Genomic DNA, 25346 nt, shown 5'->3' on the forward strand with positions numbered 1-25346 from the left:
AAAAAAAAAACAGAATAAAAGCCCTAAAAGTATAAAGTAATGAATAATCACATGAATGAATAAAAGGCTTTGATGAGTTTTTTCTTCCTATTTGTCTATATTTCTGTGGTAATAAGCTGAAATTAAGGCAAAGTTTTCCTCTAGAGAAATGTTAGATTATGAAAATGTTGGCTGTGTCTTTCCTTTTTCTGCCAGTTAAAAATTTGAAATAATTGCTGAGACATACTTCACAAATTTTAGAATGAGATAGCAGATTTTTGTTTGACAAAAATTTATTGCTCTGCCAGGTATGATGGCGCATGCCTTTAATCCTAGTAGTCAGGGGGTTCTCTGAGTTCAAGACCAGCCTAGTATGCAAGTAATAGCCAGGGGTACATAGAATGATCCAGTCTCAGAAGAGAATTTATTTATTTATTTTTTAAAAATTAGGGTCCAGCTTGACAGCTCAGTGGGTAAAGGATCTTGCTGCCACACTGACAACCTAAGCTTAATGTTTGATTCCCGGAACCGACATGATGGAAAGAGAGAACTGACTTCCATAAGTTGACCCCTGACCTCCACTTGTGTACCATGTCATGAGCTTGCCCAAGTACACATACATATACCCATGCACATGCGCACAGAAGCACTCGTTTGATTTTTTTTTTCCCAAGACAGGGTTTCTCCATAGCTTTGGAGCCTACCCTAGAACTAGCTCTTGTAGACCAGGCTGGTCTCGAGCTCACAAAGATCCGCCTGCCTCTGCCTCCCAAGTGCTGGGATTAAAAGCGCACGCCACCCCCCCACCCTCTTTATATAACATTTTTAATTTAAAATTTTGCAAAGATTCACTGGTAGGCTAATATGACACAGTCTGTCTTGTATAATACTTTGCCGTAACAGGATTCTAGTTGATACAGATGAATCTTTTAGAGAGTGTGTGTGTTTTGAGACAGGGTTTCCCTGTGTAGCCCTGGCTGTCCTGGCACCCACTTTGTAGACCAGGCTGGTCTTAAACTCAGAGATCTGCTTGCCTCTGCCTCCCAAATGTTAGCATTAAAGGCATGTGCCACCACTGCCCAAAAAGATTGATCTGTCTGCTTGCCTACCTGACTGGCCTATCTATCTATCTATCTATCTATCTATCTATCTATCTATCTATCTATCTATCTATCTATCTAATGTGTGTGGGTGTTTTGTCTGCATGCATGTTTGCACACCAGAAGAGGGTATGGGATGGGATTCTGAAGCACGATTAATAAAAACCCAGAGACAGATATTGAGTTTAACCTGAAGGTCAGAAAAGTTAAACAGCCACCTACTGGCTTTTACCTCTACCTCAGTCCGAAATGGTAATCCTGCATCTGGTAATGAGATTGAGCTGAGACCTGTCTGTTCCCGTTTTGTATTCCTCTCTAGTGCTGGGATTAAAGGTGTGTGTCACCAATACTGCCCAGCTTCTATGGCATACTAGTGTGGCTACTGGGATTAAAGGTGTGTACCACCCCTGCCTGGTCTGTAAGGCCGACCACTGTGGCTGTTTTACTCTCTGATCTTCAGGCAAGCTTTATTTATTAAAACACAAATGAAATATCACTACAGGATCCCATGGAACTGCAGTTATATATGGTGTTGGGAATTGAACCCAGGACCTCTGGAAGAGCAGCCAGTGGTCTTAACCACTGAGCCATCAGCCTCCACACAGGTGAATCTTACAGTAGCCGGAAATAATTCTGAGGGAAGAATTTCATTTGAAAGAATGTTGTCAATGTGTATTTCAGTGTGTACCTACATGCCATAGAGATTTTTGTAGAAGTACGGTGAGTGGCAGAAAAAAATTGTGTCACTGAAGTCTGTGTTCTAGAAAGTAACGGTAGGGGTAGGAAGTTAGTGCAGGTGCAAGTGCAGGTGGTGGAGCAGGCTCCGGAAATGAGCCACAGCCTGGGGGCATGTCTGCTGAGGTGGTTTCCAAGGAGGCTCTCTGCTAACTACTCTGTGATCTTTAATTTAGAATTAAGTAAAGCCAACATTAAAGAAAAAGACAATTATGTAACACCAGTTTTATCACATCTGAGAGAAGTTAGTCATTTGTCTTTAAAGTGCAGCCATGATTGTATGGAGGCCAGAAATTAAAACCCTGGTTTATTGGTGTTTTTTTTTTAATTTGTTTTTGGATACAGGGTCTGACTATGAAGCCTTGTCTAGCCTGACCTAAAACTCTCTGTATAGAGCAGGCTAGCCTGGAACTCACAGAGATCTGTCCACCTCTGCCTTCCAGTAGCAATTAAAAGTTTTATCCGCCATGCACAACTTTTTTTTTTAAAAAAAGATTTATTATGTATACAGTGTTCTACCTGTGCACATGCTTGCAGGCCAGAAGAGGACACCAGATCTCATTGTAGATGGTTGTGAGCCAGCATGTGGTTGGTGGGAATTGCACTCAGGAGCCCTGGAAGAATAGGGAGTGCTCTTAGCCTCTAAGGCCATTGCTCCAGCCCCCAACTTTTTTTTTTTTATGCATATGGCTATTTTGCTTGCACGCCACTTGTGTGTAGCTTGGAGGCCAGAAGAAGGCATTGTATGCCCTGGGACTGGAATTATTGATGCTTATAAACCTGCCATATGGATTCTGGGAAATGAACCCTGATCTTCTGGAAAAGCAGCCATTGCTCTTAGTAAATGAGCTATCTCTCCAGCTCTGACTGGTTATGTTTAATCTTTTTGTTTGTTTAAGATAGGGTCTTGGTACTGTAGACCAGGCTGGCCTTGAACTCAGATATTCTCCTGCATCTAGAGTTCTGGAATTAAAGGTGTACCACTTTGGCCAACCCCCCCCTTTTTTTTTTATTTGGTGTTTCAAGACAGGGTTTCTCTGTAGTTTTGAAACCTGTCCTGGAACTAGCTCTTGTAGACCAGGCTGGCCTCGAACTCACAGCGATCTGCCTGCCTCTGCCTCCCAAGTGCGAGGGTTAAAGGTTTGCGCCACCACCGCTTGGCTGTTTAACTTTTTAAAAAGTGTTTTATGTGCCACTTGCATGTATATTGCCCCCAGAAGCCAGGAAATGTCAGATTCCTTGAATTAGAATTACAGACACTTGTGAGCTACTATGTGGATGCTAGAAATTTAACCTAGATTCTCTGGAGGAGCAACCAGTACTCTTAACTGCTGAGCCATCTGTCCAATCAGACTATGTTGAACTTTTTTTTAAAGATTACTTTTATGTATGCAGTATCCCTGCAGGCCAAAAGAGGGCACCAGATCTCATTATAGACGGTTGTCAACCACCATGTGGTTGCTGGGAATTAAACTCAGGTCCTCTGGAAAAAGTTAGTGCTCTTAACCTCAGAGCCATCTCCAAAGCCCCTCTGTCTTTGTTAAGAGATTGCCAGACTATTTTCTGAAGTACTTACACCATTTTACATTGACACTAGCAGGGTATGATGGTTTCTTCCCTCTCGTCTCTTCCCTTTTCTACAATCTTAGTAAATGGGAAGATGTAGCTTATGTCTCTATGCATCTTTCTTCTAGTACTAATGCTGAATATCTGTGTGGTTATTGTTCATTTTATGTCTTCTTTGGAAAAAAACCTATTCAGAGCCTAACTTGTTTTTCAAAATTGTTATCTTTTTATTCCTTTTCTGTGGGTTTTCTTATCTTTTCTTATAGGGGAGTAGAGGAGTTAGATGTGCTGGGGATCAAACCTAGGACTTTGCAAATTCTACCCCAGTGCTCTACCTCTGAGATATATCCCAAGACCTTTTGTTTTTTGATATACCAAGTTGTTCAGGATGGCTGTAAATGTACTCTGTGGCAGGTCTTAAATTTATGATCTCAGTCTCTTAATCAAGTAGTTAGAATTGATTACAGGCCTGTTATGCCAGGTGTGGCTTTCCCCCCTACCCTTTTCATGTATTTATTTATTTATTTATTTAGAGTCTTGCTGTTTCACCGTGGTTGGCCTGGAATTCACTGTTTAAGCATTTCTCCTTTCTGCATCTTTCAAATGCTGAGATTACAGGTGTGCAGTACCATGTTCAACATCTAAGCTATACTTAAATACATGTACATATATATTTTTTAAATTTTAAATTTTGTGTATGTGTGTGTCTGTGCCCATGACTGGAGGTGCCTGAGGAAGACAGAAAAGGGTTTCAAATTCTCCCCCAGTCCTGCCCATGCTGCAGTTACAAACTGTTGTGAGCTGCTTGTTTTGGGTCCTGGAAATTGGTTCTGGGTTCTCTGGAAAAACAGCACACTCATTCTCTTACTCCTGAGCCAGCTCTCCAGCCCCACATCATCTAAGTTGTGTTTTTTTATTTTGTTTTGCCATTGTTTGTTTTGTGAAACAGGGTCTCCTATGTAGACCTGGCTGGTTTTGAATTCACAGAGAAATATCTGCCTCGGCCTCCCAGGTGTTGGTATCAAAGGCATCTATGCTATTTTTACTAATTCTGTTCTGAGTAGCATTTTCTCAGTTTAGTTTTAGGGTTGTTCATTGCCAATACACAGTAGGTTAATTACAGTTTTCACTTACTTGGTGGCTAGTGTGATGTTTAATCATTAGATTGGCTGTTCAATTATTTTGCTTTGTTTAGTCACAGTGCACATTATATATCTTGGACTAGTTGCGGTTGGTTGCCTTAGGCTGAGCTCATGACATGTAGGTCTACCCAACAGAAGCATATAATTTGACTTAGTCTCTTAGAATGTAATGCCTTTGGCTTCAGAATAAAAATCATATTTTTAATAGCTTATAAGTATAATTGCTGAAGGAAAACTCACTTGGCTTTGTTTAGGTTATGAATGAGTAGCTGTTGTAGTTAGCAGGATAAAATGAAAACATTTAGCCAGGTGGTAGTAATGCACACTTTAATCCCAGCACTCCGGGGCAGAGGCAGGAGGATCTTTGAGTTTGAGGCCAGCCTGGTCTATAGATTGAGTTCCAGGATAGCCAAGGGTACACAGAGGAACCGTGTGTCAAAACAAACAAACAAACAAGAAAAAACTTCAAAAACTTTAAAATACTCCATAGTATTGTTTGTGTACAGTATTTTGTTTAGTAGCATGTTTGTTTGATAGTGAAGTAGAAATTTTAAGATGTTTTTATTTCTTTTATTCTCTTTGAATTATGAAATAAAGCACTGTACAACTTAAATTTTGAGTTTCTGGTGTTATTTATTTCTAAAACTTAAAATATTTTTCAGGGTCAGTTAAATGAAAGCATGGACCATGGGGGAGTTGGACCATATGAACTGTAAGTGTATCTGAATAAACTTCCATTGTGTTTTAAAGTAGGTTGTACCTGCTGATAACCTCAAAGGATTCTAGCTAATAATCTGTTTTTAAACACAGCTCATATTTACAAAGTTGTTTGTTTAGTTGCTGAATATAACATGAGAATTTTAATATTCTGTGTGTAGAAAAAGATGAAAATTCAAAGTATACTAAGTAGGGATTCAAGTTGGTTAGGAATTTTTGTTTTATTTTTTTCCAAGACATGGTTTGCTGTGTAGCCATGGCTGCCCTGAAACTCACTATGTAGACCAGGCTGGCCTGGAACTCAGATTCATTCATCTGCCTCTGCCTCCCAAGTGTTAGAATTAAAGATGTGTGCCACCACTACCCAGTGAATTTTTTACTCATTTAATATAGAAAACTGTATTTGTAACTTTTTCTTATTGAAAAAATTATGACAGTGCCCCCAAAATGCTTTAATACAATATTCAGACAGAGAGATTAATGCAATTTTAAGTCAGGTTGAACGGATTCTGTTAGGCTCCTTACCCTACCTCAGTAAAGAGCCTGGCGAGAGCCAGAAGACCGGCTGCTCACATAAGCGTGTACGTGACCTACACAATTGCTACCCCTTTTTTTGGAGACTTTAAGCAAGTAACGTCGAAAAGCCAGACATAGGAAGAAATGCAGATTTATTTTATTATCAAGAATTTTAAACAAAACAATCCATGGTGTGGTGGTGAGTGCCTATGATCCTGCATTCAGGAGATTGAGGCAGGAGGATGACTTTGAGGCTAGCCTGGGTTACTTAATCAGTTTGAGATAGGCCTGGGTTCTATAATAACTAATTGAGTCATTTCTGAAAGATCCTAGATTTTCTGCTAGGTAATAAGTGATCCCATGAACATTTTGAATGAACTAAATTTGAATAACCAGAAGACTTGTTTACTTCATCAGCTTAGTAAACATGTTCTAATTTTATTAGTTTAGCTGAGGTGCTTGATATTTAAGAAAATAAATAATAATATCATATTATGTGGGCAAGCAGATGAACAGTTCCAGTCCATCCTGACCTTGACCCAGCCTGTGTCATTGACTCAGTTATCATTTCACTTAGATCAGGTACTCATTACTGTCATTTACCTAATTGGATTATATTTCTTTTTCTTCTTTCTAACAATGTGCTGGATATAATTGAACTTTTTGCAAATTTACTTCTGGTTTTGCTTTTCTTCCCAGTGGCATGGAACATTGTGAGAAATTTGAAATCTCAGAAACTAGTGTGAACAGAGGGCCAGAAAAAATCAGACCAGAATGTTTTGAGCTACTTCGGGTACTTGGTAAAGGGGGCTATGGAAAGGTAGGAAGTGTTTTTGAAATAGCTGTCTTTGACTTGGGTGGCTTGATTCCATTCATCAGTGCAGGATCTAACTCTGACTTGTATAATTTGAGGGTGTAAGTTGAGTTCCCGCCTTTCCTACCACTCACACAGACATAATGTCGGCCCTTAATATTAGCAGCTTAATATTGCCAGCCAGTTCTGCTGTTGAAGCCGTGCTCTGTTCTTTGGTCTAATGGCACCTTGTGTAGGATTCCACTTTAAACACGGGTAGACTACTCCTCACTTCATGCACGTTTAATTATCTCTTCCTGAGGTTTGAATCTGAATATGTTTTCTTTGACTTGCAGTGTCTAAGAAATAGGATAGATGAAAGACTGTAAGAAAGGGGTTTCATAGTTTTGCCCTAGGCTTTCTAATTTAAGACCTTATCTTTATATGTCTGCCCAAGACAACTGTACTCCAGACATTCCCTTCTAAGAGAGTTTAGCAACTTGTTTAGATTAAGGACTATCTATACCATTCTAATGTTACTTTTTAGAAGTGTGACTTTTTAGTTTATTTTTAAGGTTAAGGCACGCTGGAATGTGCAACCCTTCGAAGCTTACATGTGGATTAAAAGTGCTGGGTTAGTAGACATCTTAATGCAGCAAGTGAGAATCTGTTGGTTAGTTTAGTACTGTGCGAAATAATAACAATTGTATCCCTGGTATAAATTTATGTAAAAAACTGAGAAATTTGCGTTTTAAGTTGGGGACACTGATAGTTTGTGTTAAGTGATTTTGTGAGTGCTGTTTAGCTGAATATTTTTCAACACTACCATCAGGTGACAGAAAACCACACAAAGTCTCACATTTAACAGTTTTCTCTAGTAAATCTTAAAATGTGGCCTTTTCTAATTGACCCTTTTTATGCACAGTCCTTTGTGATATACTTTTTACAGTATAAACAATAGTATGACATGTTTCTTGCAAATGGGTATTATGGAAGATGGCCTGCGTAGTTTGGCTTTTGGTAACATGTCAACACTCCTTTCTTTATCCAGGTTTTTCAAGTACGAAAAGTAACAGGAGCAAATACTGGGAAGATATTTGCCATGAAGGTGCTTAAAAAGGTGATTCCTTTCCCCTTTTCACTCTCTATGCTATATCTTACTTGTTATAAAAATTTTAGTTGGAAAACTGTGTCTCTAGGCCCTTGAGGTGGAGTGCATGTTTAATCTGAGCACCTCTTCTCTGGAAAAGGAGGGTATTATAACAGCTCTGTTTGTAGAATGGAAGGACATTGTGAGATGTGCTTTGTTTCATACTTGTTTTATTTCTGATGAGGATGGAGAGCACTGTCAGTTCTCTGAGGGACACAGCTGCTTCTGGTCTCCATGTTTCTAAGTAGTAAGCATAATATTACTTTTATACAGCAGTTCTAGATTATATAGTAATTTTCTATTAAGATAAAGATTTAAATTTTTTTCTATCCTAACTTTTTTCTATTGTGCCCTTTTGGTTCATTTTTATTGACTACTATTGTGGTCTCTAGTTTGTTCGTTCATTTGTTTGTTTTTGAGACAGGGTCTCACACAGCCAAGACTGGCCTTGAACTTCTGGCCCTTCTTTCTTGGGATCACAGGTGTGCACTACTATGCCCAGCTTCCTTAGGAGCCTTTTATTCCCTGTTCCAGTCTATACTGTTAGCTCTCTAGACATGTCTGCCATTAAAAGACTCCATTTGCCACAGTCCTTTCATCTTGGTTCTTCACTGTTCCATTCTGTTTTCTGCGTGTCGTGACTCTGTATTTCTTTATTTATACCCCATTTTCTTGCAGTGACCATCTTGCCTTGAGGAAACATTCTTGAAGATTTTTGCTTGTAATTGTTTTTTGTTATTGTTGTTGGTGAGACAGGCTCACTATATAGTCCAGGCTGTCCTTGAACTCATGACTGTGTTGCCTCCAAATTCAGCCATAATTTACCAGTGTGCATTACCATGCTAGGTATGTTTCTTCTTTCATAGCTGAGTCCATATAGCTGATAACCAAACCAATATCAAGCAGAATGTTGGATAGAAAAGTATGGCGCAAAGTCGAGGGGGATGTCCTGTGAGAGATTTGTGTTTGGGAGCGGGTGGTAGGACTGCTACTGGAACTCTCGGGAAGAGCTCTTGAGCCCTAAGTCTTCACTCTGTTTCCTAGTATTACATTAATATCATTAGAACAAATTTGATTCATGTTTTACATTTTTATTTATTTTCAATCTTTGTGTACACAAATGTGTGATTATGTATGTGAGTTCGAGTATTCATGTACCATGGCATTCATATGGAGGTCACAGGGAGATGTTGGGTGTTGGTCTTTGCTTTTCACCTATTCAAGGGAAGGTCTTTTGTTATTTCCACTGTATGCACTAGACTAGCTGATCTACTTCTGAGCTGTTCCTGTCCTCTGCCTTCTGTCATTGCTGCAGCGCACTGGGATTACAGACATGGTTCTGGGCAGTCAAACCCAGGTTCTCATACCTGTGAGGCAAGGGTTTTGCCCACTAGCCATACCCCCCCAGCCTTTGATATTTTTGGTTGTTTTTTTTTTTTTTTTTTTTTTTTTTTTTTTTTTGGATACACTATAGCTTGGAACTTCATTATATGGACCAGACTGGCCTTAGATTCATAAAACCACTTGCCTCTGCTTCCAGATTCTAGAGTTCTAGAATTAGAACCATTCCTTTAGATTCATATTTTTTGAATTATATTTTTGAGACAGAGTCTTGCTATGTAACCTTACCTGACCTCAAATTTGCAATTTTCCTTTCTGTCCTATGCTACCTTTGTACTTGTTTGATTGTTCAGAGGGAAGGAGGGAGTGTGTGTGTGTGTGCACGCTGGGGTTTGAACCAAGGGTCTTATACTTGCTAAGCAGGCCAGCTATTACTGTGTTGCACTCTCTGCTTAGTCCCTGGGAATATTTTTGGTGTTGAAAATAATGAGGACAGGAGCTGAAGAGATGGCTCAGTGGTTAAGAGCATGCCTGCTCTTCCAAAGGTCCTGAGTTCAATTCCCAGCAACCACATGGTGGCTCACCATGTAATGAGGTAATCTGTAATGAGGTCTGGTGCCCTCTTCTGGCCTGCAGGCATATACACAGACTATTGCATCCATAATAAATAAATAAATAAATAAATATTTTTTAAAAAAGAAAATAATGGGAGCAATGCTAATTTCTTTCCCCCTTCATCTTTTCCTTCTTCTTCTTCTTCTTTTTTTTAAATCTTAGTTTACTTTTTTTTTTTCAGGTAAGGTCTTACTGCACAACCCTGGTTAGTTTAGAACTTTCTACATAAAACCAAACTGGTCTTGGACTCAAAGATCTGTTTGCCTCTGCCTTCTGAGTGCTGAGATTAAAGGTGTGTAGGCACTATGCCTGTCCTTTCTTTTGTTTTGTTTTGAAGACAGGATCTTTCTCTGTGCCCTAGCTGGCCTCAAACCTCCAAGCTTAAAAGAACTGGTACCTAATCTGTTGTCCTATGAGTCCATACTTCTTTCATGTGTCCTCTTCCATTCCTGTTCAATTATGAATATGCTGGTGACCACTTCAAAGTTTTCCTGAGATCTTTAGCCTTTCCCCACTTCCTCTTAATATGAATGGATTTAGAGTTTAGATCACATTCATCCAAAATGTCATGCTGAAGAATTCTATGGGTTTGTGATTATACTAATAACCAAGGTAAAAGAGACTAGTATGTCTTACATAGTTACGATTTTTAATTACATTTATTTGTATGGGGTGGATGGGTGGGTCAGGACAGCTTGCAGGAGTCAGTTTTCTCCTTCTGTTGAGTTATCTTTCCGGCCATCACCTTCTTTTGTATTTGATTAATCATTTTCTCCTGACAGCAGGAATAGTCCTGTGAGTAAAGCAAAGCCAGTCACTGTCTGAGGTGTCCAGCCAAGTGAGGCTCCTTGAGAAGCCCTGTGGAGTTTGCTTCTGTGAGGTCTTTGACAGTTCCCTCTCCACAGTCTTGTCCTATTGGAATTGCAGTTAGTTAATGTTGGATCCTGGACTAATAGCTGATTTTCTTAACTTCTGTTTCTCTTCCTGTTTGTTTACTTCCTTTTTTTTTCAGTTTTTTCCTATTTGGTTTTTCGAGACAGGGTTTCTCTGTAGCTTTAGAGCCTGTCCTGGAACTAGCTCTTGTAGACCATGCTATCCGCGAATTTAGAGATCTGCCTGCCTCTGCCTCCCAAATGCTGGGATTAAAGGCGTGCACCATCACCACTCAACTACTGGTGTTTTTAAAAATGAATTTTTTAAAAATTTTTATTTATTTTTTTATTTTTGAGACAGTGTTTCTCTGTAGTTTTTGGTGCCTGCCCTGGAACTAGCTCTTGTAGACCAGGCTGGCCTCGAACTCACAGAGATCTGCCTACCTCTGCCTCCCCAGTGCTGGGATTAAAGGCATGCGCCACCATCGCCTGGCAAAAATGAATTTTTTTTTAAAAAAAAATATTAAACTGGCTGGGTGGTGGCACACACTTTTAATCACAGCACTTGGGAGATAGAGGCATGTGGATCTTTGTGAGTTTTGAGGCTAAAATGGTGTATATAGTGAACACTAGGACAGTCAGGACTACTGAGATAGAGAGATTCTATCTCAAAAACAAACAAACAAAAGCCCTAAAATTTATTTATCTTAATAAGTATCCTATTATCTTAAATTTTTATTACATTTTTAAAATTTTGTGTTTTTATTTATATGGATCAAAGGACAACGTTTGGGAGTTGGTTTTCTCCTTCTACCATGTGGTCCTGATGATCAGACTCAGATTGTCCGGCTTGGTGGAAGTCTCCTTTACCTGCTGAGCCGTGTCACCTGCCGTCATGGCCCGCGTGTACTCTCCCAGGGCACATATGTGTTACATAATATTTAAATCAGGTTAAGCATGCTTCTTTAAACAGCTAGAGTTTTAATTCCTAAACCCATAAATGAAATGATAGTAGGCTCTTTAGAGTGTTTTTCTTGCATCACAGAGGCAGAGTCCTGATCTATTAGACTTAAATGTGTGTCGAAAGAATTCTTCACAGACTGAAGGATGTAATCAGGGGAGAGTGAGGTGTCCCATTATTTTCAGTGAGTTGTTCACGTCTGGAAATTCTGTTGGGTTTATAAGACTTTACTCTTTGTGGGAATGGTGTCATTTGGTTATTTACTCAGAATAATGAGGAAAAGACTATCAGTAGCCCTTTTTGGAAGCAAACTATTTTTCTAGCTAGAGACTTTGGCCAAAGTTTTGTTATTCACAGGGTTGCTTTTGCCTGTGTTCCACCTTTTATTAAACTAGTGTGGAAATACTGGATGTGAAATTCTTCATTTAGATGAAATGTATTCTCTGTTTCTAATTTACTTGCTCTGTCTTTCAAGGGAAGAATGAATAAGCTTATTTTTAAAATTACTCAGCCACCCTACCGTCAACCCTTTCTCCATTGAGTTTAAACCTAGGTAGGTTCTATGTAGGTAGGTAGATTGGTATGCATTTGTATATACATATATACGTGCCTAGTTTCATTGTCTTTTTCTTCAACTTCAGAAAGATGTAGCTCAGTCTTTTTCCTCTGTGTCCAGTCTTGTTATTCTGGGTGTCATTGCCTTTGTTTCACCTAAGCAGCAGTCTGGCCTTCAGTCAGCTCCACAGTTTCCACTTCCGTTCCAGAGACCATCCAAGTTAACATAGCCTGCCACTTGATTTAGTTGTTACCCCACTAACCTTATGTTCAGCAAAATGCTAATCTGAATCTGCTTGTTTCTCACTGCTCCTGTAGTCTTCTCTCTGCTGCTGAGCATTTTCTGGCAGAAATCACATAAATCGATAGATTGCTTTTGGGAAAAATTCATAAAATCCAGCTAATTTATGACTTGTTTAGACCCCGAGTGTCCAACAACATTTGACATCTCCCTGCACAAATCCTTTCATTCTTTTACTGTTTAGAGCTTTTACTCTCGACCTTTCATTTATTCAGCCAGAACCGTCCGTCCCATGAGACAGTCATCTATGGTTTCTTTCAGCTACCCATCCTGGTCCCTATTCCAGCACTGTCCTACCTGTATGTTTTCTGTAGTGAAGTGTGTTCTTTTCTGGAGCTAACTGCTGTTTTAGATCCTATCCTTTCAGCCTGTTTGGACACTTTACTCTGTTATTCAATCACTCTTCCTCTGTCCTGACTTTCTTTTTTTATTCTAAAACATTTATTTATTATTTGTGTTTTTATGGACTCATGCATGGCACCACAACGTGTCAATGTCAGAGGATAACTTTTGGGAGTCAATTCTATCTTTTCATCTTGGTTCTGCCACAGTGCATAGTCTAGGCAGCTGGCCTACAAGCTTCCAGTCTGTTCTCCTATTTCTACCTCCCATCTTGAAGTGGGAGTGCTAGAATTGGAAGTGTACATTACTACAGCTGGTTTCTTTTTTTATTTGGGTTTCAAGAATTGAAGCTTCAGGATTACATTGCAAGCCCTTTACCTGAAGAGTCAACAGAAAGACCCTGAACTTCTCTGTATGTCAAGAGTTTGTTAAATTGCTGTAGCTGGCATCAAACTTGTCCGTCTTGCCTTAGTCTCCTCAGGATTACAGGCACATTTCACCACGCCCAGCTTCCCTTGATGTCTTTCTTTCTTTAAATATGCCTGTCACATGCTTAAGCAAAACCTTCTTTCACTCAAGATCTCCTTTTAGATCTTCAGAACTTGAGAAGTAGGGTACACATTATCACCTCTACTTTTTCTTCTTTTTCTCATTCGTTATATGCGACCTGTGCATATTATGTGCATGTACATATGTGTGTGCACATTCCATGGAGTATGTATATAGCTCAGGACAATTTGTAGAAGTTGGTTCTCTTTTTCCAGGTTTGGGTTCCAGGGATCAAATTCAGGTCATCAGACTTGACACCAAGTAATTTTAACTGCTGAGCCGTCTTCCAGCTCCACCTTTTTCAGGTTGTTGGTTTTTTTGTTTCTGTTTTTTTTTTTTTTTATTCATAGTATTTTGGCTTGTTACTCTACTATTTCAATGATATTCTTGTCCCTAAGTCATCAGTGACTCTGAAGCAGTTGACCGCAAGTCTTTTTTTGGAAGATTTACTTATTTTATTTTACATGTATAAACATTTGCCTGTATGCATGTTTGTGCACAGCGTGCATTCCTGGTGCCTGTGAAGCTGGAAGAGAACCCTGGATCTCATGGAGTTCCAAATGACTGCGAGCTGCCATGTGAATGCTAGGAACCTAACCTGGATCCTCTGTAACAGTAACAAGCAGGTGCTTGTTCTTAACCACTCTGCTGTCTTTCCAGCCACACTAATCACAGCATTTTGTTTCTACTTTTTATTCTTTAGACAGGGTCTCACTATGCAGCTCTGGCTGGCCTGGACCTCCTATGTAGACCAGGCTTCATTCACACTTGAAGAGATCCTCTTGCTTCTACCTCCTGAGTGCTGAGATTTTAAAGCATGTGCCACTAGGCCCAGCAGTGTCTTCTCTACCGGCCTTAATGTCCTGAGACCTGGTATGGGTTCTCACTTAACTAGAAGTTCATGGTTTCTTACAAGGCTGACTGGGCAGTAAGCTCTTGGGATCCACTTGTCCCTGCTTCTCAGTTCTGGACTTCAAGACACACAACTGTGCTCAGCTTTTTATGTGGGTGCTGAGAATTTGAACTCTGGTCCTCAGGTTCTTGTGCTTGCAGAGCTATTGCTGTCCCCCCCCCCCAGTGCCACAGTGGTGACAATTTGCTACAGTTGGTCTTTCCACCCTCCGTTCTTTTCTGCTGTCACCACCAAATTCAGATGTTCATACAGTTTTTAAGAGGAATTGTTCAACTTTTTGAAGAAATTTTTTAATATTTATTATGTATACAATATTCTGTCTGCTTGTATGCCTGAAGGCCAGAAGAGGGCACCAGATCTCATTACAGATGGTTGTGAGCCACCATGTGGTTGCTGGGAATTGAACTCAGGACCTTTGGAAGAGCAGGCAACGCTCTTAACTGCTGAGCCATCTCTCCACCCCGAGACATTTTTTTAATTATTATTTTATTTGTGTGGGTGTTTTGCCTGCGTGTACATGCATGCCTGGTACATGGAGGCCAGAAGAGAGTGTCGTCAGGTCTGGAACTGGAGTCAGCCACCATGTGGATGCTATGAACCGAACCTGGCTCTTCTGGGAGAGCAGCCTGTAATTTTAACTGATGAGCCTTCTCTCTGTCCCTGAATCGTTCAATTTTTGAGTTGGTCTATGTTTAAATTTTATTTAAAAGTGATTAATTTATGTGTATGATATTTTACTTGCATGCATGTTTGTGCATCACATGTGTGCACTCCGCTCAAGAGCACATCAAATCCCTGTAATGGGAATTACAGAGGATTGATTATGAGCTGCCTTGGTGGGTGCTCATTACTGAACTCGGTCCTCTTAATGAGCAAGCAAGAAATACTCTTATCTATTCTATTCTTTTTTTTTTTTTGGTATTAGGATTGATTAGGATTGTCTAGAAAGTTTTCTAAAATAATTTTTTGTTTTTTGAGACAGGGTTTCTCTGCAAGATTCCAGGCTGTCTTGGATTGTGTTTTTGTTTTGTTTTTTTGAGACAGGGTTTTTCTGTAGCTTTGGAGCCTGTCTTGGAACTACTAGCTCTTGTAGCCCAGGCTGGCCTCAAACTCACAGAGATTCACCTGTCTCTGCCTCCCGAGTGCTGGGATTAAAGGTGTGCACCAGCATTGCCCGGCCTATTCAAGTTTTTTAATTCAGTTTTTGCCATATATTTTGAGAGTTACATGTGGACACTATAATACTTCACCCTAAATTCTGTTAAGAATAAGGGTGTTTTCATACTTTAGCTGTAGTATGATTATTGTATTTGGAAATATTAACGTTAATGTTCAATGCTGTTTCTTAATGTAGTGGCTATGTTCAGACTTTTCCAGTTGTTCCTTTTGGAAAGCAGGGTCTCAGATGACCCAAACTGGTCTTTAACTCATTTTTGTTTTGTTTTTTAAGACAAAACCTCTCTTGTAGTCTTAGCTATCCTGAAACTTACTATGAAGACCAGGCTGGCCTTGAATTCAAAGATTCCACCTTCCTCTGCTGGGATTAAAGCTGTGCATTATCATGCATGGTCAAATTTGTGTATTTCTGTTGTGTTTAGTTTTCTTTTAAATTTCTGTCCTTGTTTCATCTTATTCTTTAAATATATAAAATTATTAACATTCAGAAACCAAAGATTCTATAATTACTACCAGGTGGTGGTGGCGCACACCTTTAATCCTAGCACTGGGGAAGCAGACACAAGAAGATCTTTGTGAGTTTGAGGCTAACTTGGTCTACTAAGTGAGTTCCAGAGCAGCTAGGGCTACCCAGAGAAATGCTATCTTGAAAACAAACCAAAAAAAAAAAAAAAATCTGTAATTGTAATAAAGAATTTCAGCAAGATGGTGGATGGCCAAATCATTGGGGTTTTATTTCAGGAAATATACTCTAAAGTTTTATTCTCTGACCACTCTTTTTTTACTGTTAGCTTTGAGGCTTTCTTAGTTGTGTTTAATTTTATGGATACAAGTAGCATATATATGTTTGTTCTTATTTTCTGAATCAAGGTCTTACTGTGTTCTGCTGGCTCAGCATAGACTGTCCTCAAATTTACTGTTCCACTGCTTCTGCCTTTGATTCTGGGCCTTTTCCATCATACCCAGCTTATATTTGTACTCTTTTCCAAAAATACTTTTATTATTATGTTATTGTTATTATTATTATTAGAGCCAAGATCTTACATACTTTAGACTGGTCTCAAACTTATTAATAACCATAACTGGCCCTGAACTCTTGATCTTTTGGCCTCTGTCTCTCCCAAGTGCTGAAATGTCAGGAGTATGCTGAAACACCCATCTTTCATTATTTCTTAAAACTAAGGCCACAAGTGCCAACGACAGACCTTTAACCTTCTTAATTTTTGTTTCTTCTTTGTTTTAGTTACAAGACACGTTCCTTAGTTTCTTGTTCTGGCTGCCTGCATTGTATCATTTCTTCCCTACACACCACAATTCACTGAAAGCTGAGGTATTCATCACACTCATCTCAGTATTTCTCCTTGGCCTCTGAGATCTCAGCACCTTTGCCGAGATGCACAGCCTTCCATTTCCTGGCCTGTTGTCTCCACCTCCAGCTGGACCTCTAAGCACTCTTGAACATACTTACCTTGTATTCCTTTGACACATCCTGTTCAGTCGTGCCTCTTTTTCTCCTGGGTGCTTCTTAACCTTTGCGTTTCACCTTAACTTTACAGTTGGATGCTATCATCATCTTGAGGAAGGCTTCCTGCCAGGTTGAGTGCAGCTCCCCCACTTACCCATACTTGTTCTGTGCTTACCTTCATTGCTATGTTTTCTCCTGATGCTCTTACTCCAAGGACAGGATTCCTTGTGTTAGTTCTGTTCTCTTGGCCTAAAGCTGGGAGCACACTAAACCCTGAACTGTAAGTGAATATACGCATAAACTTGATCTGTATACAGATTGCTAAAGAAACACATCTAGGTTTTCATTTACATGTTTACTACAAAGCCCTAACAAGTTTAGATATTTATAAGTAGTGAGTTAGCTTCCATTACCCCCATCTCAGTTTCTAGTAGGAACCATTCTGTATTGGCCAGGAAAGCATAAAATAGATTTTTCCAATTACCATAGGATAAAAATGTTCACTATTTTGTTCTTATAGATCATCTCTTTTCCTTTAGGCAATGATAGTAAGAAATGCTAAAGATACAGCTCATACAAAAGCAGAGCGGAATATTCTGGAGGAAGTAAAGCATCCCTTCATTGTGGATTTAATTTATGCCTTTCAGACCGGTGGAAAACTCTACCTCATCCTTGAGTATCTCAGTGGTTAGTACATAGTTCATGTAATTATTTACATTTGCTCCAGAAACTGGGTTCAAACATTATTTTCCAGTGAAACGTGCTTTTCTTGTTGTGAACAAGTCTTAAAATTGATGGATACATTGAAGAAGGAAATTCATACGTGAACAAATGGTTCTGTTTATAGACAAATATGAAAGAAACTTGGAAGGTGTTTTCCTGTCTGTAAAATTTTATTTGTATCTCTTTGTAACCAGTTATTTAGCACATTAATAAGCTGGGGTATCTACTGTAGTTCACATATTCCTTCCTATATAGAAATGGGAATGCTTACTGAGAGTATTATGAGATATTGAAAGTTTTTGAGTCATATTTTCAACAGACTGTTCCCTGCTGGGAACCTACCAACACTTACCAACCCTATGTCTTTTTTTGTTTGTTTGTTTGTTTGCTTGTTGTTTGTTTTTTGTTTTTGTTAAAATCTCACTGCAAACCAGGCTGTCTGGAGCTCACTGCATAACTTATGCTGCCTTGAGCTGCTTGCAGTGCTGCTTCAGCCTTCTATCCTCATCCCCATATCATATCTATATCACAGATATGCCCGCATCTTTAGCAGACACAACTGGCAGTCTTTTTTTTTTTTTTTTTTTTTTTATTAAAGACAGGATCTCTTTATATGGCTCTGGCTATCCTGGAACTCACTACATAGACCAGGCTGGATTCAAACTCAGAGATGGACCTGGGTGCTGCCTTAAAGGCATTTGCCACCAGCCTGGCATACCTGTGATTTCTGAGAAACAGGTTTTGTCATAGCTCTTAACCTGAACCTGAAAGCTGCAGAATTTCCCACTTTTTTTGTTAATACTACTTGCTTATGACTTTATAATTTCAAATTTATATAGAAGATTTTCTGAGTAGTACAAGGTTCTGTGGTTCTGTGGAGTTTCTGCGCCCATCACATAGATCCTCCACATTCTGTCATCTCATTGCATGTGCCTATCTTCCCCCTTGATGCATATGCATGTGTGTACATACGTATGCACACGTACACAGTCAACATTTTTTTGTGCTATTCAAACTTTTTTTTCTTTTTCCGAGACAGGGTTTCTCTATAGCTTTGGAGCCTATCCTGGAACTAGCTCTTGTAGACCAGGCTGGCCTCGAACTCACAGAGGTCCGCCTGCCTCTGCCTCCCAAGTGCTGGGATTAAAGGCATGCGACACCACTGCCCGGCAGTCAAAGATTTTTGTAACTAAGACGCTAACATTTACTCCCTATACTCAAGGACATTTTCCTATATAACTAGAATTATAAGATAATTAGGAAATTAACATAATATATCTTCTAGTTTTCTTTAATTTGTAACAGTTCTTAGTCTATCTTTGTCATTATGTTGACATTTTTAAAAAGAGTATATATAGCCCAGTTTCTGTAGAATGCCATCGATTTGGGTTTATCTGATATATCTTTGGGAGTAGATTCAAGTTATGCATTTTTGACAGGACTGTCCAAGTGACATTGTGTTCCTTCTCAGCAGTTCAGAAAGGAGGTGCGTGGTGTTTAGATCGTTGTCCCACTGCTGTTGGTGTTCACTGTGTCACATGTGTAAGGTGGTGTCTGCCAGGTCCCCTTTGGAATTAGAAGTGTCTCATCTCATCATGCTTTCAGGTCCAGTCTTGGCATCCATTGACTCTTGACTATAACAGTTAACTGGTGTTTGCCAAGTGGGTGTTCTTACTCCATCATTCCACTTTCACTTACACAGAGCTTTCCTTTCTCTTCAGTTATTTACATCATTTTGGGTTCCTGGATTTTAAGATAACTCCAGACAGTATAACCCTTTATTATTATTTATTTCGATATTCAAATTATGCCACTATCAGGTTTATTCAGTTTATATAAAGGTTCTGAAAATGGGGAATAGTCACAGTCACTAAAATTTAGGAGACTTAATTGTGTACTAACATTTTCTTTTACATATTGAAAGGTGCTGGAAAGACTTTAATTAATACTTTCTTAAACTTTAGGCCTGAAGTGTAAAAGCTGTAATCCCATTCCAATTTTAGGATTTTTTTTTTTAAAATTTTAAGGAGTTAATGTTACAGATAGAAAAAAGTGCAGACTCATTAGAAGAGAGTTGGAAGATATTTATTCCAAAAAACAAGTGAAGATTCGTTAGAAGAGGGTTGAAAGTAAGATATTTATTTCTAATACTTTTCCCTTCTAGGAGGAGAACTATTTATGCAGTTAGAAAGAGAGGGAATATTCATGGAAGACACAGCTTGGTAAGTGAAGTTTTGTGGCTGTATGAATTCAGGTAATTATTCATGTAATTAAAGGCAAAACTACATTTCCACACTGTTCCATAAATTGATCTGGAGCCAGTCAGTCACTCAGAACGTCCAGGGGGGACTGGGCAGCTATTGGAGGTCACATGATTCCTTTGCCCCCAGGACTTGGGTGGACCGCTCTTCACTGCAGAGTTTCCTTGACTTGGTAAGCTGCCTGTCTTGGTTGTGGGTGAGTGTGGTTTTCCAGTGAAATTTTGTATGTGGAGCAATGGAAAGTATCAGAAATCATCTCCTCTTTTTTTTAGACTTTCCAGTTCCCAAGGTGCAGTCTTAGGGAGGTGATAACCCTGAGCACACATCTGTGGATTGATTTTATAGCCAGAATGGGATCTGCCCTCCTATTCGTAAGATGGCATCTGCTTCAAATTAAAAATATACACATCCTTTTGTGAAGTGACTGTATTGGGTAACAGTAAACAGTTTGACCTACACATTAATTGAATAGAAAACACGTAAATGTTTTTTCTATCTTAATTACCAAACTGCATTCCATTGTTTAATTTCAGGCCTTTTCTAACACAGAAGCTGCATTTAAGAACCTTAGGGATGAAGTGCCCTTTTTTGGAGGAGGCTCTCTGAGCCCTGTTGGAGGCTGTGGTCCTGCTGGCTGTGAAACTGCCTCAGTCCTCTAGGACACACCCTCTCCATCCTGGAGTAATCTGCAGGATTGCAACATTGTTACACAGCCAGTATTGCAGTGCTTTGTGCTTTTCGAATCCAGACAGGGTTGATTCAGCCCTTTATTCTTTTGAGGTAGATAAATTTGAGTGTCACACAGTTTATAGTTGTGGGCTGGCTGGCAAGAGGGTGGGCAGATACTGTGGGCGTTGCTGTTTGTAAATGCACAACTATATTATGTAAGGGATGAGTGGGCTTCCACAGGTCAGGCTGTAAGGACCAAGACTTGATCTCTAAGAATAACAAAGTCCCTATTTCCTGTGGAATCTTAAACTTGGGGGAGGGTGGGAGGTACTTGTTTGATCTGAATGACTGTTGGCCTAATTCCTACACAGAGAGAGCAGAACTTAATCAATAATAGTTAGAATAGATGGGACACCTTTGCAGTTTTAGCAGTATGTTCTAATGGAAAAATAAAACATGGTATAGTTTGACTAAATGAGTGACAAATGCCCCTGTGCCATCTCTTTTCCCAGTACATTCTTCCACCCCCACTAATTTGGTCTTTGGTGCATGTCTGTTTCTTTCAAGGAATTTTATTCCATACATAAACTTCTTTGGGTAGATTGATTTTTAAATTTTTATTAAATCACTTCTGTTTCCAGCTTTTACTTGGCTGAAATCTCCATGGCTTTGGGGCATTTACATCAAAAGGGGATCATCTACAGAGACCTGAAGCCGGAGAACATCATGCTTAATCACCAAGGTGGAGCTATATCATGAACATTCTGTAGTAAATAATCCGCTGATAGCCCTCCATTTTCAAGGCTCCCATGTTTCTCTCTCTCTCTTGTTGCATATTTCCTCCACAGAATATATAACACTGTAATACTTGCTGGTACTTTGAATTATTTAGTATTTATATTTGAGCTTAAACAGAATTAAAGGGGACTGCAGAGATAGCTCAGATGTTAAGAGCACTGACTGCTCTTCCAGAGGACTTGAGTTCACCTACATGGCAGCTCACAACTATAACTCCAGTTCTGGGGATCTGACACTTTCACACCAATGCACACAAGATAAACTTAAATAAATTATTTTTAAAAACCCAGTCAAATATATTAGCCATTCTTTACAACTTGGAAAAATGTTGTGACCCCCCAAAACAATTAAAATGTTAATTTTAATTTATGCCATTTATTTTTTTTAATGACATAAATGTGTAAGTTGTAAAAGCAAAACTTGTTTTAGACATAGTATTGCTGCGTAGCTATCTAACACTGAACTTAGGGTCTTCGTGCCTCAGTGTCCCAAGTTTTGGAATTACTTGTGTATACCATGCAGCTAAAAAGAAAACTTTCTATAATTTTAACTAATGTCTGAGGAAGAGAAAGACTAAAATTGAACCAGATTATTTGGTGTAGCCCTAGTAACAAAATATTAAGCATAGGTTAATCAGAGGGACTAACATTCTGTACATCTCTCGGTACAGCCAAGTGAGTGCCTGCTGCAGCTGCATGTGCCTGCAGCTCCCATTTCTGCTGCTGTAGTCTGAACTGGGGAAGACTGCAGTTTACTCGAGGAACAAACTAGCAGACCAAGACATATTCAAGTGAACAGCTGCTGATCCAGATCTCCATAGAATGATTTATGAGATAGTTATTAGACAGAGAATGGTGGAGCGTATATAAATATTCCAAATAGTGTTTTTTAAAAATTTGTTTGTGAGGGGCTGGAGAGATGGCTCAGTGATTAAAAGTATTTGCTGTTATTGCAAAGGACCTGGGTTTAGTTCCCAGTAACCGTGTGGTGTCTTATAATGTCTGTCCAGGGAATCTAAAACTGGTTTTTGCTGGCAGCAGGCACACATGTAGTGTTCATATATACATATAGGCAAAACACTAATACATGTGAAATTAAAAAAGCAAAACTTGTTTTTTTTTTTTCATGGAAAAAGGATAGAATTGACAGAGTGCATTGTGGGAACCATGTTTATATTCCTACCTTCCCATTCCAGACCAGGATTTTGATTCTGAATTCTTTGTTGTTGATTTTGAGGTATTCCTTTAAAATTATTTTTCTGTTCTGGGAACTGAACTTTGTGCATGCTACCACCAAGCTATAGCCCCAACCCTTCTGATTCTCAGTTCTAAGGCAAAGGATAGAATAAAGGAATGGTGCAATAGTAAAATAATGTTTTTAACATGTAAACTTGAATATACCATTTGGTTCTTTGAGAATAAAGGCTGTGGCCAGGTGTAGTGGCATACACCTATAATTCCAGCACTGCACCGTATAAATAAAAGAGGATCAAATTCAAGAGTAGCCTGAATAGGTAGTTGAGTTCCAGGCCACGTGGACTACCTAACAGATCCTGTCTTAAAAAGGGTTCTCAGGGGCTGGAAAGATGGCTCAGTGGTTAAGAGCATGTGCTGTGCTGCAGAAGAAAAGACCTGGGTTTCCAGCACCACATATTGGCTCACAACCATTGGAAACCCTACTTTCATTGTTCCTGAACTGCCTTACAGCTTATTTAGACACCAAGCAAACATATATTGCACTTACATATATGCAGGCAAAATTATTCACACATAAACTTTTAAACTTGAGAAAATAAAAGATAAATAATATAGCCCTGTTTCTTCTTTTGTACCAGAATGTAGATTTTCACAGTTGAATAAATGAGTCATTGCCTGAAAAGCCATTGTCTGAAAGGGACCTTGAATAATAGGGCTTTGGTGTTGTGGAACCACTGATGAATTAAATGACAACCAAGAGAAACTTATCTGAAGTGATCTTTGTGTAAGGTAGAATTCCACCTTCTGGAACAGAAATGATTATCTGATGCAAATTTTAGTTCTTCCCCTTCACTGGCAGCTTTTGGCAGTAAATAATTTAATTTGTTTGCTAACTGATAGCATTTGGCTTCCATAGTAAGCGATACAGTGACTTTCTCAGACTAAGGAGTTTGTAAGTCACTTAAATACACTGTGAAGAAACAGTAGAGCTTAAGCATGCCATGAGTTTTGTTTAAATACAGAATGTTTATTAGGAGTATGTATTACTTAAACTAGACTTTCAAAGAGATCTTCTCAGTATGGAACAGAATTCTGCGTGTAGGAAAAGAGCCAGAGCTTTAGACAGCTTCATTATTTTCTGTATTTTCTCCTTACTGCATGGATTATATCATGTCCACTTCTCTGCCTTTAAGTAGTTACTACCCCATAGTAGAGCAGGACATCTTCAAGATAAGTTTTATAAAGGAAAAGCTAAATTGAAGGAAGAATTATCTGTTTGCTATGTTCAGATACTTGAAATTTTCAGAATAATCATGGTATCATATTTCATTATAGGTCATGTGAAACTAACAGACTTTGGACTATGCAAAGAATCTATTCATGATGGAACAGTCACACACACATTTTGTGGAACAATAGAATACATGTGAGAGCTGCATGTTAAAAGAAATATAACTGGTTTGGGGGTAATATCTAACTTTACCTGGTTTAAAATAGTGTCTTAGTTTTCTTAGTTTAATAGTTTTATTCAAATGATATAAAAGTGGATAAATTTTAAGACTTTTTTCCCCTTTTTTTTCGTTTTAGGGCCCCTGAAATCTTGATGAGAAGTGGCCACAATCGTGCTGTAGATTGGTGGAGTTTGGGAGCATTAATGTATGACATGCTGACTGGAGCAGTAGGTGCACATTAAAAGTTGCATGTTTCATGATCTGTGCTGAACAGTTATTAGGACATTTTAGTAAGAGAACTTGACTATGCTTCCAGAACATGTTCCTAGTAGAGTTATTTTTAAAGCCTACAAATTGGTTATCAGTAGTTTTTTGGGTTTTGGTTTGGTTTGGTTTTGATCTTTTGAGTTAGGTTTTCCCTGTGTAGCCCTAGTTGTCCTGGAACTCACTCTGTAGACCAGGCTGGACTTGAACTCAAAGAAATCCGCCTGCCTCTGCCTCCGAAGTGCTGGTATCAAAGGCATGCGCCACCACCAGGCTGTTATTAGTGGTTTAGCATTAGTGGTAGTTTATGATTTTGTGAGATTTTATACTAAAAAAAAAAAAAGATTTATTTATTTTTATTTTATGTGCATTTGTGTTTTACCTGCATGTTTGTCTATGTGAGGGTACCAGATCCCATGGATGTCTGGAATTACAGACATCCTTGAGTCACGATATGGGTCTGGAAATTGAATTCAGGTCCTCTGGAAGAGCAGCCAGAATGCTCTTAACTTCTGAGTCATCTCTCAAGCCCTGGGATTCCATACTTTTAAAAATACTCTATCTCTTTCTTGAAACATGGTTTCTCTGTATAGCATCCCTGGCTGTCCTGAAACTCTGTAGATAAGGCTAGCCTTGAACTCATGTAGATCAGCCTAATTCTGGAGTGCTGGGACTAAAAGGCATGTGCCACCACTCCTGGTTCCCAACATGTTTTCTTATCGCAATGTGTAGCTGTCCAATTCAGGAACTAGATAATAATGTTACTTAAAATTTGTTTTTATATGCTAATTTTCCACTCTTTTTTACCCTTAGCCTCCTTTCACTGGAGAGAATAGAAAGAAAACAATTGACAAAATCCTCAAATGTAAACTTAATTTGCCTCCCTACCTCACACAAGAAGCTCGAGATCTGCTTAAAAAGGTAGGGTTCTTAAATGGCAACCTTAACAGCCAGCACAGACATGTACATACACACTCAAAAGACCACACACACCCACACACACACACACACACCTGTTGTTTGTTTGGTTTTTTGTTTTGTTTTTGAGACTCACTATGTCTCACTATATAGATCAGACTGGGCTCAACAATAGAGACCTGCCTGTTTCTGTCTCCTAAATCTTGGGATTAAAGGTGTACACCCCTACACCTGGCTCATATGTAATAATTTTTTTTAATCTTACATGTGTATCTAGT

At 39.0% G+C, this 25346-nt stretch overlaps 1 protein-coding gene across 3 annotated transcripts in view; it reads left to right on the forward strand.

Moving 5' to 3' along the window:
- Positions 1 to 25346, forward strand: part of Rps6kb1 (ribosomal protein S6 kinase B1) — a 38688-nt gene that overhangs the window by 4156 nt on the left and 9186 nt on the right. For all 3 annotated transcript variants that reach the window (XM_048446771.3, XM_048446769.3, XM_048446770.3), the window contains exons 2-10: positions 5185 to 5234; positions 6455 to 6575; positions 7600 to 7668; positions 17328 to 17475; positions 19676 to 19733; positions 21083 to 21183; positions 23771 to 23861; positions 24023 to 24113; positions 24964 to 25071. In XM_048446771.3, the coding sequence (XP_048302728.1) occupies positions 5185 to 5234; positions 6455 to 6575; positions 7600 to 7668; positions 17328 to 17475; positions 19676 to 19733; positions 21083 to 21183; positions 23771 to 23861; positions 24023 to 24113; positions 24964 to 25071 (837 nt within the window). The remainder of the gene's footprint in view (positions 1 to 5184; positions 5235 to 6454; positions 6576 to 7599; positions 7669 to 17327; positions 17476 to 19675; positions 19734 to 21082; positions 21184 to 23770; positions 23862 to 24022; positions 24114 to 24963; positions 25072 to 25346) is intronic.

The sequence above is a fragment of the Myodes glareolus genome, chromosome 9, assembly GCF_982192425.1.
Source record: "Myodes glareolus chromosome 9, mMyoGla1.1, whole genome shotgun sequence".
Classification (NCBI taxonomy): domain Eukaryota; kingdom Metazoa; phylum Chordata; class Mammalia; order Rodentia; family Cricetidae; genus Myodes; species Myodes glareolus.